A 16,616-nucleotide genomic window follows, 5' to 3' on the forward strand; every position below is an offset into this window, starting at 1 on the left:
GTAGGTGCAGGTCTGCACTGGGGCTCGATAAGCCTCTACTCTTTCTGGACTCTTAAGTTCTCTAGAGGGTTGTTGCTACTTAAAAACGACCTTATCAGAGGTTTCACTCCTTTCTGGAGCTGTCCACCCTAGGACGGGAGTGGAAGAGGGTATACATTGACACCTTTCCAGCCACCCGTAGGGACCGAGGCAGAGACTTGGTTCTGTCTCCGATGCTGGAGATGTGGGCTGCGGGGGGAAAGGAGTTTGATACGTGAAGAGAGATCTGGAATGGAAAAGGTGGTATATTTTAGTGGCTTACATCCATAAACTTAGAATACTTGGTGCTTTCGGAGCACATCGTTGCAGGCAATTCCAATCCTTAAAACTTCCAGATGTTGTCCAGTTTGGATTAACATTTATCATTTGGAGGCTAATGCCGTGGTGCTTCTTGCTAGCAACTCTTCTCAGCAGTTAATAAGGTCTAGTTTGTTGGCTAGGATGACAAGCCTTTTTGGATACAATACTTAAAATTTTTTTGTTTTGTGTTTTTGAAGTACAGTGATACGTATTATTTAATTATGGTGGATTTTTGGGTGGAGGCAGCAGCCAGGAACACCCCCATTTTACAGAGGAAGAAACTGATTCTGTTAAGTATGTCGCCAAGTTCATGTAACTACTTAGTGGCAGAGGAAGACTGAAGCTTAACTCCTAGACCAGTGATTAGTTGATTTTTTTTTTTTTTTAACAGCATCATAGTCTTCTCTTTGAGCTTCGTAACAGGAAAGCTCAGTGTAAACACCGGCATTCCCTATTTGGGATAGTTGTTGCTTGAAAGATAGGGGTGACAAGAGATCACAATAGACCCTGATAACTGCTAAGTGAACAAACCAAAAAGTATATCTTTACTGAAAAGAGATTAATGGTACTATCTTCATGTATGACAGAAATAACATTATGTTAGACAAACTAAAGGAACCAAAAGGAGAATCAAAGGTTATCATCCTCTCCTTGCCACATTTTCTTCTCATGGCTCACTCTCTTAATTTTCTTTTTATCTCACTTGTCACTTCTCACATTACTTTGCTGGTTCCTCCTCTTCTCCCAATTTCTTACCTTGGAATGTCTCAGGAGCAAGGATTCCATCCTTCATCCTCATGTCTGTTGTATCTAAACTCACTCTTTTAGTGATCTCATCCAAGTTTTGTGGCTTTGACTATTGTCTATATCTTAATGGTTCTCAAAATTATCTACAATCAGGAACTCTCTCCTGAACTTTAGATTCTTAAACTCATCTCCCTATTCTAGATCTCCACTTGTATATCTAATCAGCACCTAACACTTGTCTAAAATCAAATTCATTGTCATCGCCTGGAGTCTTCCCCATCTCATTTGATGGTTACTGCATCCTTTCAATTGCTCAGACCAGAACCTCAGAATATCCTTGACTCCCCCTCTTTTTCTCACACTTCACATTAAATAGTTGACAAATCTTTTCTGCTTTACCCTCAAAATAAATACAGAATCTGACGTCTTCTCACTACTTTACTACAACTACCTTCCAAGCCACTACCATCTCTCACCTAGATTTCTCTACAGTGTTCTCTCAACAAGTAGTCAGATTGGTCCTTTAAGAACTTAAATCAAATCATGTTACTCCTATGCTCAAAACTCTGCAAAACCTCCCCATTTTTCTAAATCTAAAGTCCTTAGAATGGCCTACAGCTGTGCTGTCCATTTTGTTATCCACAACTGAGCACTTCAAATGTGGCTAATCCAACCTGAGTGTATTAAATACACATTAGATTTTGAGGACTTAGTACCAGAAAAAGTAAAATATCTCAATAATTTTTTCTATTGATAACATGTTGGAATGATAATATTTGGGGGTATTAGCTGTAATAAAATATGTTAATTTTTATTATTAATTAATTTCCCTGATTTCTGTTTCACCTTTTTTTTATCGTGGCTATTAGAAAATTTAAAGTTATGCATGTGGCTTATATTATACTTCCATTGGACAGCACTGGCCTAGGGTCTTCCATATCATTTTGTGCCTACCTTCTTCCGCCTCCATTCACCCAGCTTACCACTCTGAGTTCTTCTCCAGCTCTCCTCCTTCTCACTCACTGTGCTGTAGCACATTGGCTTCTTTGTTCCTTAAACACACCAAGAACATTCCTTTGTTGGGAGGACTTTTTCTCCCAAGTGGAGTGGGCCTGGAACACTTTCTCTAGATATTTGCATGACCGACTTTCTCATTTCTTTCAAGCCTTTGCTCAAATGTCACCTTTTTAAAAGGGCCTACCTTAACCTTCCTATTTAAAGCTGCAACCCACTTTCCCCTTGATTCTCAATTCCTTTTATCCAGTGGGTTTCCTCTTACCAGTACCATTTTATGTTTGTTAGTATTGTCCACCCCCAGTAGGATGTAAGCTCCATGAGGACAGGGATTTTATTTGTTTTGTTCACTAAATACTCAAAGCAGTGCCAGCACATGTTTCATTGGCATAATCGTTGTCTAATAAATAAATGAGTGAATGAATACATGGATCTTCAACAAAATGCCACCCCTCTTCCATGTGTTGTAATGAATATTAAAGTGATTTGAATCCAGTTTTTTGCTCTCATTAGTTGACATTTCCTTCTTTCATTCAACAGATGTTTATCATGTCTTCATTTGCCAAACACTGTGTTTTGTGTTAGGAACAAAATAGTGAAAAAGTTATATACACTCCTTGGCCATGGTACTTATCATCTATTGAAGAGCAGACATTCATTGTATAATTATTTTTTTAATTACAGTTGTCCTGAGTGCTGTGAAGGAAAGGACAGGTTGTTATAAGAGTGTATATGAGAGACCTTAATCTATTCTGAGTCTTCAGGGAAGTCTTTTCTGAAGGAGTAGCTTAAGCAGAGTCCCTGAAAGATCATTGGATAGTTACAAATTAGCTATTGGAAGGGGGAGTGGGAAGTAGTAGGGGAGAATGTCACAGATGGAGGGAAGATTATATTTGAAAATCTGAAGCTTGTAAAAACCACAGTGTGTTCGAGAAACTGAAAGGAGGCCAGTGTATTTGAAGTGTGGCAAGCATGAGAGAGAATAGTATTAGATGAAGCTCGCTAAATAGGTTAGAAGCAGCTCATGGAGGACCTTTTTAAGAATTTACTTTATTCAGAGAGCAAGGTGAAGCCATCCAAGTGTTGTAAGGGTATGACGAGATTTCGTTTTTAAGTCATTCCTCTTACTAGTAGGTGGAAAAGAAATGGAAAGGGCCAAGAGTAGTAGAATAGTTTGGAGTCTGTTGCAGTATTCCATGTAGTAGATGATGGTGGCCTGGACTACAGTGCTTATGGTGGGAAGGCAAAGACTAGATGGATAAGATCTCCTGGGGAAAGTGAGGATTATAGAGTTAGGTTGAGAAGCCCTGGGGAACTCTAACCTTTCAGTATCATGTTTAAGAGAATGAGCTAGCAAAGGAGATGGAGTTATTTCCATCTCATTGCCACGAGGTAGGGGTGAGGATAACTTTTGAGAATGAGTGCAGATTCAGTTACGTTCCTAAGTAGTGGGGGAAGTTCTGAGGGCTTCTGTTTTCTCTGAAGTAGCGAGTGAGGTTATTTGCTAACAGTGAGAGGAGAAGAAATATATTAAAGGAATATAATAAAATACTACAGATAAATTGACTACAGAAGTATTGAAAATACAGATATCATGGCCTAGCAGTGCGATTTAAGTAGTGGTATTTTTGTAGTTTATTTTTTCTTAGTCTGGAGCAGTTTGATTTTTGTTGAAAATTTTAATTTCTGGTTGTCATGACTGGGGGTTCTGAAAGTAGTGGTTGAGTATTTTATAGCAGGTTGCAATTGATATATTCAAGAGAATTATTATTTTGAGGATCCTGCCAGGGTTGTGGGGTTCTTGTTTAGTACAATTAGAATTATTTTTTGGAAGTGTTTTCCAAATCTTGAGTGGATAATTGCTCTTCCTTCATTTACCATATGTGATTTTTCAAGGTAGCTGGCTTCTTTAAAAATGTGGAGAACCTGGGCTTCCCTGGTGGCGCAGTGGTTGAGAGTCTGCCTGCCGATGCAGGGGACACGGGTTCGTGCCCCGGTCTGGGATGATCCCACGTGCCGCGGAGCGGCTGGGCCCATGAGCCATGGCCGCTGAGCCTGCGCGTCCGGAGCCTGTGCTCCGCAACGGGAGAGGCCACAGCAGTGAGAGGCCCGCATACTGCAAAAAAAAAAAAAAAAAAAAAAAAAAATGTGGAGAATCTCCTCTTAGACTGTTGCATACCAGCATAGCCCACTAAATTTGAGACTCTGGAGGTCAGGAACTGGATCTCATTAGTCTATTTCTCTTCTTTTTCCTAGCCATTAAAGCCCCGGTTGTGGCTTTTGTGCCACAGTAATAAACAGGTTTCCTATACTGTCCCAAATGTCGGACCCATATGTTCACAGAATTCACAGTCTTGGTGATTTTCTTGTACTTCAACTTCGTTTTGGAAGATTAGAATTAGAGATGAAATTGAGTTGTTAGGCATGTGGCTTTGATGACGTTTGAGCTGATGATAAGGAGTAGGCCAGGGGAAGATATGGAGCTGGTGCATCCCTGTCAAATGTAACATTAACTGTAAAGGCCCTGAGTGAGGAATTAACTTGAGGGATTCTAGAGATTCAAGGATCTGAAAGAAGGTTCATAGTGAGCAAGTAAGAGAGTGGTATGGAGTGATAGGCAGGGGCCGGCTCGCATAGGGCCTTGTAGACCACAGCGAGGACTCGGTAGCTCTTCTGCATGCGCAGTGCCCTGCACTTGGAAACTTAACTCATGAAATGAATTCATTTGATGTGTAGACAAGTCTTACAGTTTACATGCTATTGGTTTATATAATGAGTGGATTTTAAGATATTAGATTTTAACAGTTATTTTACCGGAAAACCTAGCTGTAGAGCACTAATTTAAAAAGTTGAGTTTAGAGAGTTCCCTGGTGGCCTAAGTGGTTAGGATTCTGGGCTTTCACTGCCATGGCCCAGGTTCAGTCCCTGGTCGGGGAACTGATGTCCTGCAAACCACATGGCACAGCCAAAAAAAGAAAAAAAAGAAAGAAAAAGAAAACAAAATTGAGTTTAAGCCCAATTAAACAGAAAAGAAATATAGATGACCAAACATGAAAACATATTCAGCCTAATTCATAAGGAAATGCAAATTAAAACAACTCTGCATACCATCTTTCATCTACTAGGTTGACGAATATCAACATGTTTGGTAACATACTATGTTGGCATGAGTGTATGGAAACAGGCAACCTTTTCATTGCTGCTTGAAATGTGTATGGCACTGTTATTGTAGAGAGCAGTATTTATCAAAATTACAAACGTTCATATCCTTTGACCCAGCAAATTCCCTTGAATTTATCCTATGAATATACTTGTATGTGTGCAAAATGATGTTTGTACAAGGTCATTTACTGCAGCACTGTTTATAATAGCAAAATATTATAAATGAACTAATGGCTGGTCACTGATTATGATACAACCACAGAGTGTAGAACTTTTGCAGCTCTGAAGAGATGAAGTCTTTATGAACTGATATGAAATTATTGCTGTAATACATATGTATAAATGTACCTTTGTGAAAGGCATACATGAGATTATATATACACATCTCTAAATAATGTGTGTACATCTATATCTAATATATGTGTGAAAATGGGCTCTAATACCTTTACATGAAAAATAAAGGTGTAGAACAGTGAGTAGAGTGTGCTGCCATTTAATAAAAGAGTAGGGAAATAATATTTCTAGAGAGATGCATAAGAAATTACTAATGTGGGAGGGAAGCTGGGTTTTAGGGGTTGGAAGAAGACTTTACTTTTGTATATTCTTTTGTAATCCTTAAATAAAAACATTTTCCTAGTATTTCTACATACAAAAGATATTTATAACATATAAAGAATAATAACTTAAAATTCTGGATACTTACTAGTAAGCTTAAAAAAAAAAAGAACATTATCAATACCTTCAAAGGCCCAAGTACTTTTGTCTTATTTGATCTGCTTCTTCCTCAGAGGTAAGGCACTTTTCCTAAATTTCTATTCATTGTTTTTCTGTATAGTTTTTTTTTTTGGGGGGGGGTGCTGCATTGGGTCTTCGTTGATGTGCGCAGGCTTTCTCTAGTTGTGGTGAGTGGGGGCTACTGTTTGTTGTGGTGCGCAGGCTTCTTTTGTTGTGGAGCATGGGCTCTAGATGCATGGGCTTCAGTAGTTGTGGTGCGTGGGCTCAGTAGTTGTGCGTGGGCTCAGTAGTTGTGGTGCACGGGCTTAGTTGCTCCACAGCATGTGGAATCTTCCCAGACCAGGGCTCGAACCCATGTCCCTGCATTGACAGGAGGATTCTTAACCACTGTGCCACCAGGGGAGTCCCCTTCTGTATAGTTTTAACATACACACACACACACACACACACACACACTCCTAAATACAATATTGATTACTTATGCATGTTTTTGAATTTAAATAATACCAAATGAATTCTTTTGCCAGTGACATTTTTGCTCAAATTATGTTTGTAAGATCCATCTATATATATGGCATATAGTTTATTCATTTTTACAGTCCTGTAGCTTTCCATTATAGGAATATACCACAAATTATTTATCCATCCTACTGTAGATACACACTTGGGTTCTTTTCTTCAGTTTTGCCATTTCAACGATGTGATGATCATTCTTGTGCATGTCTCTTAGTACACGTGTGCAGGAGTTCCTCTAGGGTACATGCCCAGGAGTATAATTGCTGAATCATTGAGGTGTGTGTGCCCATCCTCTTTGGGTAATGCCGTATTGTTTTCCAAAATGGTATTCCAATTCATACTCTTAACTGCTATGTGTAAAATTTATCCTGATGTGATATTTTCAGCTATACAGGAATTTTAAAAAAAAGTTTTGCCAATTTGCTACATGTAAAACAGTGCTACTTAAATTATCTCATCTACAAACTGTTACCTGTCCAAAATAAGATCAAAGCACTCTTCCTTCATTGAGAAAGTCTTGTGGAAAAAAAATTTTGTCAGCTGCAGTAAATAATATACTTACTTAGTGATGTGTTTGATTTACATGCTGGGGTAATTTTAATTTGGTAACAGATAGGCTGTAACAGGCTCACAGACCACTCTTTAAGTAGCACAGTAAAATGATATGTTACTGTGGTTGAAATTAACATTTACCTGATTACTAATGAGACTGTACGTTTTTTGGGGTTTTGGGGTTTTTTTTTTTTTTGCGGTATGTGGGCCTCTCACTGCTGTGGCCTCTCCTGTTGCGGAGCACAGGCTCCAGACGCGCAGGCTCAGTGGCCATGGCTCACAGACCCAGCCGCTCCGTGGCCATGTGGGATCTTCCCGGACCGGGGCACGAACCCTTGTGCCCTGCATCGGCAGGCGGACTCTCAACCACTGCGCCACCAGGGAAGCCCGAGACTGTACATTTTTTATATGTTTATGCATCATTTGTATCTCCTTTTCAGTTAGAAGTCTATTCATCTCTTTTGTTTATTTTTCAATTGGGTTGATCTTATATATTCTGGATATTAATCCTTAGTCCAGTATGTATGTTACTATTATAATCTCCCAGTTTTTGGCTTGTCTTTTCACTTTCTTTAAAGTATCTTTTGATAAACAGGTGTTCTTAACACTAACGCAGTCACTTTTTGGTTAGTGCTTTTGGATTTTGTTTGTGAAATTGTTCCCTTCTCAAAGGTCATAAAGATATTTTCCTATATTCTGAAAACCTTTAAATTTTGCCATTCACATGTAAGTCCTTAGTCCATCTAGATTTGATTGATTGTGTGTGCGTGTGTGTGTATGTGTGTGTGTGAAACAGGGATCTAAATATACTCTTTTCCCTGTTGATAATCACTTGTCTTAGCACCACTTACTGAATTCTTTGCACAGTGATTTGCAATAACATCTCTGTCATATTTCAGTATCCATATGTACATGGGCTTGTTGCTGGGCTGTTTATTTTTTCATTAGTCTATTTTTCTATACTTGTGCCAATACCGAAGTGTCTTAATTACCATAGCTTTATAACAATCTTGACCTCTGGTAAGACAGTACCCTCCACTTTCTTATCCTTCAGAAGTACCTTGGGCAACATGAATGTATTATCTATACAAGAAAAAAAACCAAAGAAGAATAAAATTTAAATTAAAAATTCAGGATACGTATTTGTAATCTATAATAAATAGAGCTAACATACTTTGTTGAGCCTGAACTAGACTAAGTTAAAAATAAATTAGGACAGAATTCTTCAATTAGATATGTTTACTTGGCTTTAGTTTCAAGAAGTACAGTTTCCATTTTTACACTTTTTAAAGATTGTGGTTAACTCACAAATGTTGAATATTTTTGTTTTAGAAAACACTGAGAATGTAAAAACTATGTATGTAGTGATTAATATTAATATTTTACATGTTTTTTTTCTTTCAAGTCTTGATACATCAGCAAAGGCATAATCTTTCCAAGATGGCTTCTCAGACGTCTCTTTATCCTTGTTCTGTGTACGTTCTGGTGCCCAACAGACATTTTGCTGCTGCTACAAGGTAAGTTTTTTTGTTTTGTTTTTTTAGTTATTTCATTTGCTATCATTTAAATCTTTGATTAAAAAACAATATGCTTGGGGGGCTTCCCTGGTGGCACAGTGGTTAAGAATCCTCCTGCCAGTGCAGGACACATGGATTCAATCCCTGGGCCGGGAAGATCCCACATGCTATGGAGCAACTAAGCCCGTGCTCCACAACTACTGAGCCTGTGCTGTAGAGCCTGTGAGCCACAACTACTGAAGCCCGTGTGCCTAGAGCCCGTGCTCCACAACTACTGAGCCTGTGCTGTAGAGCCTGTGAGCCACAACTACTGAAGCCCGTGTGCCTAGAGCCCGTGCTCCGCAACAAGAGAGGCCACTGCATTGAGAAGCCCACGCACCACAATGAAGACCCAATGCAGCCAAGAATAAATAAATAAATTTTAAAAAACAAAACCAATATGCTTGGTTCTGTAAAGACATACAGGGATATATAGTTGTAAAACTTTATCATCTCTGCTTCTTTGACCTGGTAGTCCTGAAGGAGAGGCATGACTTATTATAATAATACTTCACATGTATTGAATACTAACATTCAATAACTAATTTAATACCTACAGCATCCTTATGTGGCGGCCATTGTTATGCTCTTTTTTAGAGGCAGAAAGCAAGGAACCAATAGACTGTGTAACTTGCCCAAGGTCACAGAGCTAGTAAGTGTTGGAGCTAGTATTCTGTGACATAATAAGAACTATTTATATTGGGCTCTGCCACCGGCTCCTGACACAGAGCTCATAAAATCCTTGTGATGTCCTGAGTGATAGGGATGCTAGGAGCATTTTTCAAAAATATTTGGTCTTTGACCCAGTTCCTGATACAGAGCTCATAAAACCCTTAATTTTCTGGGTGATAGGAGTGTCTTTTTGTCTAGTGAGGCAACTCTTGGTGGACTCCTGGATGGGGACTGGTCACTAGAAAGACCAAGCTGTGATTACAAGCTTGGAACTTTTAGGCCTACCTTCCATCCTCCAGGGAGGAGAGAGGGGCTAGAGATTGCGTTCATAATTGCTCATGCCTACATGATGAAGCCTCCATAAAAATCCCTGAACTATGGGGTTTGGAGAACTGCTGGGTTGCTGAACACATCCGTGTGCTGAAAGGGTGGTACACCCAAACCCTACAGGGACACAAGCTCCTGCGCTCCAGACCCTTCTGGACCTTGTCCCCTGTACCTATTCATCTGGCTGTTCATCTGTATCCTTTATCATATCGTTTCTTATGTAATAAACCAGTAAGTGTTAAGTAAGCGTTTGTCTGAGTTCTGCAAGCCATTCTAGCAAATTATGAAGCCTGAGGAGGGGGATCCTAGGGCCCCCCCGATATATAGCTGCTGACCAAAAGTACCGGAGGCCCGGACTTGCAGTTGGCATCTGAAGTAGGGGCAGTCTTGTGGGACAGAACCCTTAACTTGTGGGATCTGATGTTTAATCCAAATAGTGTCAGAATTGTGTTGAATTACAGGCTATCCAGCTGATGTTGGATAATTGGAGAGTGTGGGGAAAAAAATCCACACATTTAGTGTCAGAATTGTTGTGAGTAGAGGAAAATAGTTTCCTGTCTAACTATACACCCTGCATCTCACTTCCTTGCTTCTAACTTAACAGTGTATCTTGGAGATTGTTTCAGATGGAGCTGTTTAGTCATTTTTTTTAAATTGCGATATGATCGACATATATTAGTTTCAGGTATGCAACATAATGATTTAATATTTGTATATATTGGGAAGTGCTTACTACAGTAAGTCTAGTTAACATCCATCACCATTCAGAGTTACAAATTTTTTTTGTGCGGTGAGAACTATTAAGATCTACTCTCTCAGCAACTTTCAGATATACGTTACAGTATTATTAATTATAGTCACCATGCTGTACATTACATCCCTATGGCTTATTTATTTTATAACCAGAAGTTTGTACCTTTTGACCATCTTTACCTATTTCACCTACACCCTACTCCCCCTGCCTCTAGCAATCACCAATCTGTTTTCTGTATCTGTAAGTGCATTTTTTTTTTTTTAGATTACACATATGAGTGAGATCATATGATATTTGTCTCTCTTTGGCCGACTTAGTTCACTTAGCATAAGAGAAAGGTCCATCCATGTTGTTGCAAATGGCAAGATTTCATTCTTTTTATGGCTGAATAGTATTCCTCTGTGTGTGTGTGTGTATGTGTGTGCGTGTATGACATTTTCTTTATCCATTCCTCCATTAGTGGACCCTTAGATTGCTTCCGTGTCTTGGTTATTGTATAAATTGCTACAGTGAACATGGGTATAACATTTCATTGTGTGAATATACCATAACTTACTTAACCATTCCCTTATTGAAACACATTTTGGAAATGTCTTTCCAAAAGACATTTGCCTTTTGCTATTACAAATGATCCTGCATTGAATAATCATGTACATAGATCTTGTCAAGTATTATGAATATATTTGTAGTATGAACTCAGAAATAGAATTGAATCAAAAGATGTGTGCATTTATAATTTTGATAGGTAATACCAAATTGCCTTCATAGAGATCTTGCCAATTTATGTCCTTACCAGCAACTATTGTTAGAATGCCTATCTTCCCATGTACAATGTAGTCAAAATTTTTGAACTTTGCCAATTTGATAGGTAATAAATGGTATCATCATGTTTTTAATTTATATTTTATTACTGTTATTATTGAGGTTGTATATCTTTTTATCTGTTTAAGAGCCATTTATATTTTCCTTACTGTGAATTTTCTGTTCATGTCCTATTCCTATTTTTTTGTTGTTGATTAGTAGGAGCTCTTTATACATTGTAAATTAGCACATATCTGCACTATAACTTTAATATGTCTTAACTGCTGTAGTAGAGGAATGGACCAGGTACTGTGGGATCACAGATGAAAGGTCAATTAATTCTTCCTGGAGGAGAATATGGCAAGAAGTATTTGAGCTGGGTCTTTTTTTTTTTTAAATAAATTTATTTATTTATTTATATTTATTTTTTGCTGCATTGGGTCTTCACTGAGCATGGTCTTTCTCTAGTTGCGGCGAGTGGGGCTACTCTTCATTGCGGTGCACAGGGTTGTCATTGCGGTGGCTTCTACTTGCAGAGCACAGGCTCTAGGCACACAAGCTTCTGTAGTTGTGGCACGCGGGCTCAGTAGTTGTGGCTCTTGGGTTCTAGATCACAGGCTCAGTAGTTGTGGTGTACGGGCTTAGTTGCTTTGCGGCATGTGGGATCTTCCCAGACCAGGGCTCGAACCCGTGTCCCCTGCATTGGCAGGCAGATTCTTAACCACTGTGCCACCAGGGAAGCCCTGAGCTGAGTCTTGAAAGATAGATAGGATTTTGCAGGGGAATTGGGAGAAAGGTATTTCACTGGTGCAGAAGGATGAAAGTGAATGATATAGCTTGAATATAGGATGAAGAGAGAGGAGGCAGAAATGATGCTAGAATGGAGGCTTCCTTTGAGTCTGAGTAGTACCTGGATTCTTTTTGAGAATTTGGAGGAGTATTGGTTATACCAATTTACATCCCTACCCAGCAGTGAGTGAGAGTGCCCACATTTTTAACAACTCTGGATATCATCAGTCTTTATTGGTGTTTCTTCATTGTATGTCTAATTTATATCTTTTGCCCACTTTTCTATTGGGCTGTTTGTCTTTTTCTTTCTGCTTTGTGGAATTATTTGTTTATTAGGGACAAATTATTTTGAGAATATTTTATCTTTAAGTGTTGTTTTCTTTTATCCTGTAGAAATTTCTCATTTTATGTCTTCCCCATATTCCAGTACAACTTTAAAAGGAGTTTTCACTCACCTAAAAACTGTAGCGTAAGAAATACGCATGGGGCTTTCCTGGTGGCGCAGTGTTTGAGGGTCCGCCTGCCAGTGCATGGGACACGGGTTCAAGCCCTGGTCCAGGGGGATCCCACATGCTGCGGAGCAGCTGAGACCATGTGCCACAACTACTGAGCCTGTGCTCTAGAGCCCACGTGCCACAACTACTGAAGCCCACACACCTAGAGCCTGTGCTCCGAGGCGGGAGAGGCTGCTGCAATGGGAGGCCCGCGCACCGCAGCGGGGGGTAGCCCCTGCTCTCTGCAGCTGGAGAGGGCCCGCGAGGTGGCAGGGACCCAACACAGCCAAAAATAAAATAAATTAATTAAAAAAAAAAAGAAATATGCATGTTTAAAAAAAACCTGAAAATTTATTAGCAGATAATTTTTTCCGTGTCTAACAATGAGTTATTCAGTAGCTTGATGAGAATCATAGTATTCGCAATTTTAATTGTGGTTTTAATTTTTTAATATATTGACTTTATAATATACTAAAAAAAATAGTTGTTTCATGGCTGATTTTTTATCAGGACCTGAGACAGGGTAGAGGGGCTTGTGCTTGCTTCTCTCTTCTCTCTTGTCACTCTGAATCTCCTCTCTTCTCCGTGTATGTGTATATACTCATGGTTTGCCAGTGGCATCTCTGACTCTGGTTTTGCTTCTCTCTTGACAACAGTTTCTTTTTCTTGCTTCTTTGTATATCTCAGAATATTTTATTGACTGCTAGATATTTTGTTCGAACAGTTGAGACTAAAGTACATACTATTTATGCCTGGAAATGGGCATGCCTCTTCTGTCACAGTGTTAAGTCAATCCAGTCAAAAGTTGAGCTGGGGTTTGGTTTCGTTACTGCTATGGTTACCACCACCAGCTTCAGATTTCTGTACTGTTACCTTGTGCTTAGGGTGGGAGCTGGGTTGCTGGAAGGTTTTTTTTCTCAGTGTTGCTGTTCCGTGCCCAGTTTTCAACCTTGCCTGTGCAGCTATGCCTCAGAAGGGGGTCACTCTCCATACTCTTGCTCCTCCCCAAGTAGAAGACTGCTATTGCTTATTACTCAGTGCTTGTCAGGCTAGTGATGGGTACAGAAGGGATTCTGTGTTTTCAAAATTCAGCCATTGTCTTAAGTAGGCCCAGTGTTGCTGGTCCTTGGGGATGAGGTTTTCTCAGTATTTCTCTCCCTCCCCCCATGGTATGTATCTATTGGAGGTCTTGTGCCGTAGTGCCTGGGCCCTTCCATAGCTTTATTGGTAGATGATACTGCACTCAGGACTATTTCCTGCCCTACCCCCAAGGATAGAAGTTTTAGTGTTTTTTCTTCTTTCTAGTGCTTTTTTCTTCTTTTGTTTCCCTGCATACAGTGGGTGTTTACCTGTGCCCTAGAGGGCTTCAGGGTTACTTGCCTTTCCCGCTGTAGTAGCTGATCTTCTCCATACTGCACCCTTGAAGGAGGCTCCCTAGTCCCCTGGCCTGCTCCCATCTTTCCCGGGAGCACCTGGTGGAGGTCTGTGGAAAAGGCCCACGCAATGAGTGTGAACTCCCCTCGTGTCTGGATCTCTCAGGGGGTTTATACGTTAGTGCTAAAAGTTTAGCTGATTTTTTTCCTGCCTGCTTGCCTTCCTCTTATTCTCTGCTACAGGTGAGACCCTCCTGGCTATATGCATATGGAGTGGGGTTGTGGGGAGATTTCAGACCTACTTGGTTGCCCTACGATCTCAGCTCTGTGATGCGTTCAAGAAAAGTTGTGACTTTATCTGACTCTGTCATTGTTAATGCTCTTTCCAGCTTTTATTTGTATTATTATTGACTAGGTTTTATTCTGTCAGTTTTTACATTTTAGGTATAAGCAGAACTTCTGCATTTAGGTTTTTTTTTTTATAATTATTTATTTGGTTGCTTGGGGTCTTAGTTGTGGCAGGTGGGCTCCTTAGTTGTGGCATGCAAACTTTTAGTTGCGGCATGCATGTGGGATCTAGTTCCCTGATCAGGGATTAAACCTGGGCCCCCTGCATTGGGAGCGCGGAGTCCTATTCACTGCGCCACCAGGAAGTCCCTGCATTTAAGTTTAATGAATAAACCGGCATCAGAGGTGGGTGTTTGTGATTTTATTTATGTGATTACACTGAGAAGTAAGAATTCCAAACATTGGCATTCCATTAATAGTTATATGCCCTAGGCATTTTCTCTTTAGTTCTGTTTAGTTCAGTTTAGTTTGACTGAGGTTGTGTACCCTCCTACCTCCACCCCAATTCCTCAAAGTAAAGGCTTCTTCAGCCTTAAAAGGACTTAGATCTCTGGGGTCACAGATCTTCAAGGATCTTGAAGTGAGCTTTATTATAGCACTGATTTTTTTTCTTATCTTGTTTTATTTGGGTATGACCGTGGGATTATTTTTTCCTTTCATTCTCTTGGAGGTAGGAGACAGGTGAAGCAGGGAGAAAGTTATTACCTGAAAACAGTCTCTTATTACTCATTTAGTCTGTGTGGTTTAGTTACCCAGGTAACTACAGCTAAATTCTGTCCTCTCTAATTCAGACTGCCAGATGTTTCTCCCTCACCTTCCCCAAAACCTTTCTAATATGATTATTTTATTCTCTGAGAATCATAGTATTTAAGTTCTCCTGATAGGGCCTTACATAATTGCATGAACAACAGAGTTCTTCTGGATGTGATTCTTATGAATAAAGGCAGACAATTTTTGGAGCATCATGGAAAACAACAGGTGGTGGGTTTATAAAATTAATTATTATTGACAGATTTTATTCAATTGCAGCTTTTTTTAAATTTTGGAAGACAGTGTTTTCCTTAGAGTGCTATTTGCTCTGTGTTACAATGATGTACTTTTTTTTTTACTAAAATAGTGTTCTATTTTTAACTTAATATTTTCACTGAACCATCTCAAATATTTTGTGAAACAAGGTCTAAAGTATAAATAAGTAAACTGCTGTATATCCCAACTCAGTCTCATTATGTATCAGACTTATATTGGGTTTTGCAAATATTTATTACTTTAAAAATCATATTTTAGCCCCTGGGAACTTCATATTACTAATTGCAAATTAAATGGACAGGTTCAGTCATGGTTAAAAATATAGTGGTGAAATCAGCATTTACATAAAGTAAATCTGTAGGTTATAGTTACAATATTTATTCCTTTGTTTATCTTAGAGAGTTTATTACTAAAACAGGCTCTCTAGGCTCCTTCTTCTATTGGCCTCACTGCTCTTTTACTAAATATAAAATGTGATTTCTCCAGTTTGGAAGGTTTCAGGATTTTGTGGTGTCCTCCCAAATACCACTGGGACATGTTGCATCATCCACTCGGGCACCTACTTAGACTTGTCAGTGGTCCAGTGGTAGGGCACCTGTGTCCCATTAAAAAGAAGCACTGTCATTATCTGCTATTCGGTCAAATTGCTTATTAGTTGGGAGGATACTCTTATTAGCTATGGTAATAAGGATTCATCCAGTGCTATAAGTGAGAATGGAATTATATGTTGGATTGGTTTTTGAGGTTCTTTTTTAAAATATCATTTGACTGTCATCCATTTCTTTTGCATAAATTTTATAGGACCCCATATTAGTTTTCTGTTGCTGATGTAACAAATTACCACAAACCTCGTGGCTTAAAACAACTCAAGTTTATTATCTTGCAGTTCCATAGGTCAGAATTCTGACATGGATCTCACTGGACTAAAATCAAGGAGTCATCAGAGCTTCGTTCCTTTCTAGAGGCTCTAGGGGAGAATCTGTTTCCTTGCCATTCCCAGCTTCAAGAGGTTACCCGTATTCCTTGGCTCATAGCTCCCCCTTCCTCCGTCTTCAAAGCTAGGAATGGCATATTGAGTCCCTTTCATGCTCAAATTTCTCCTGTCTCCTCCCATATCTGTCAGATGCGGATGAGAAAGGGGAAAGTTTCTCTGCTTTCAAGGACTGTGTGATTTAGGCCCACCTGGGTAGTCCAGGATAATCTCCCCATCTCAAGTTCTTTAACCTTAATCCCATCTGCAGAGTCCTTTTTGCCAGGTAAGTACGGACATCTTTGGGAAGCCATTATTCTGTCTACCTTAGAACCTAGACATCTTTCTAAAATATTATTTCACTAATTTAAAACTTTTATGGTTAAAAGATTAAAGGTGTGATTTGAATTAATGCTGAGAAAATATATCACCTCTAGCTCT

At 39.4% G+C, this 16,616-nt stretch overlaps 1 protein-coding gene across 3 annotated transcripts in view; it reads left to right on the forward strand.

Moving 5' to 3' along the window:
- MRPL1 (mitochondrial ribosomal protein L1) overlaps positions 1–16,616 on the forward strand; it is an 81,763-nt gene that overhangs the window by 23,255 nt on the left and 41,892 nt on the right. For all 3 annotated transcript variants that reach the window (XM_081245215.1, XM_081245216.1, XM_081245214.1), the window contains exon 2: positions 8,471–8,582. In XM_081245215.1, coding sequence (XP_081101341.1) covers positions 8,471–8,582 — 112 coding nt within the window. The remainder of the gene's footprint in view (positions 1–8,470; positions 8,583–16,616) is intronic.

This window comes from Mesoplodon bidens, assembly GCF_964165515.1.
Source record: "Mesoplodon bidens genome assembly, chromosome: 1".
Classification (NCBI taxonomy): domain Eukaryota; kingdom Metazoa; phylum Chordata; class Mammalia; order Artiodactyla; family Ziphiidae; genus Mesoplodon; species Mesoplodon bidens.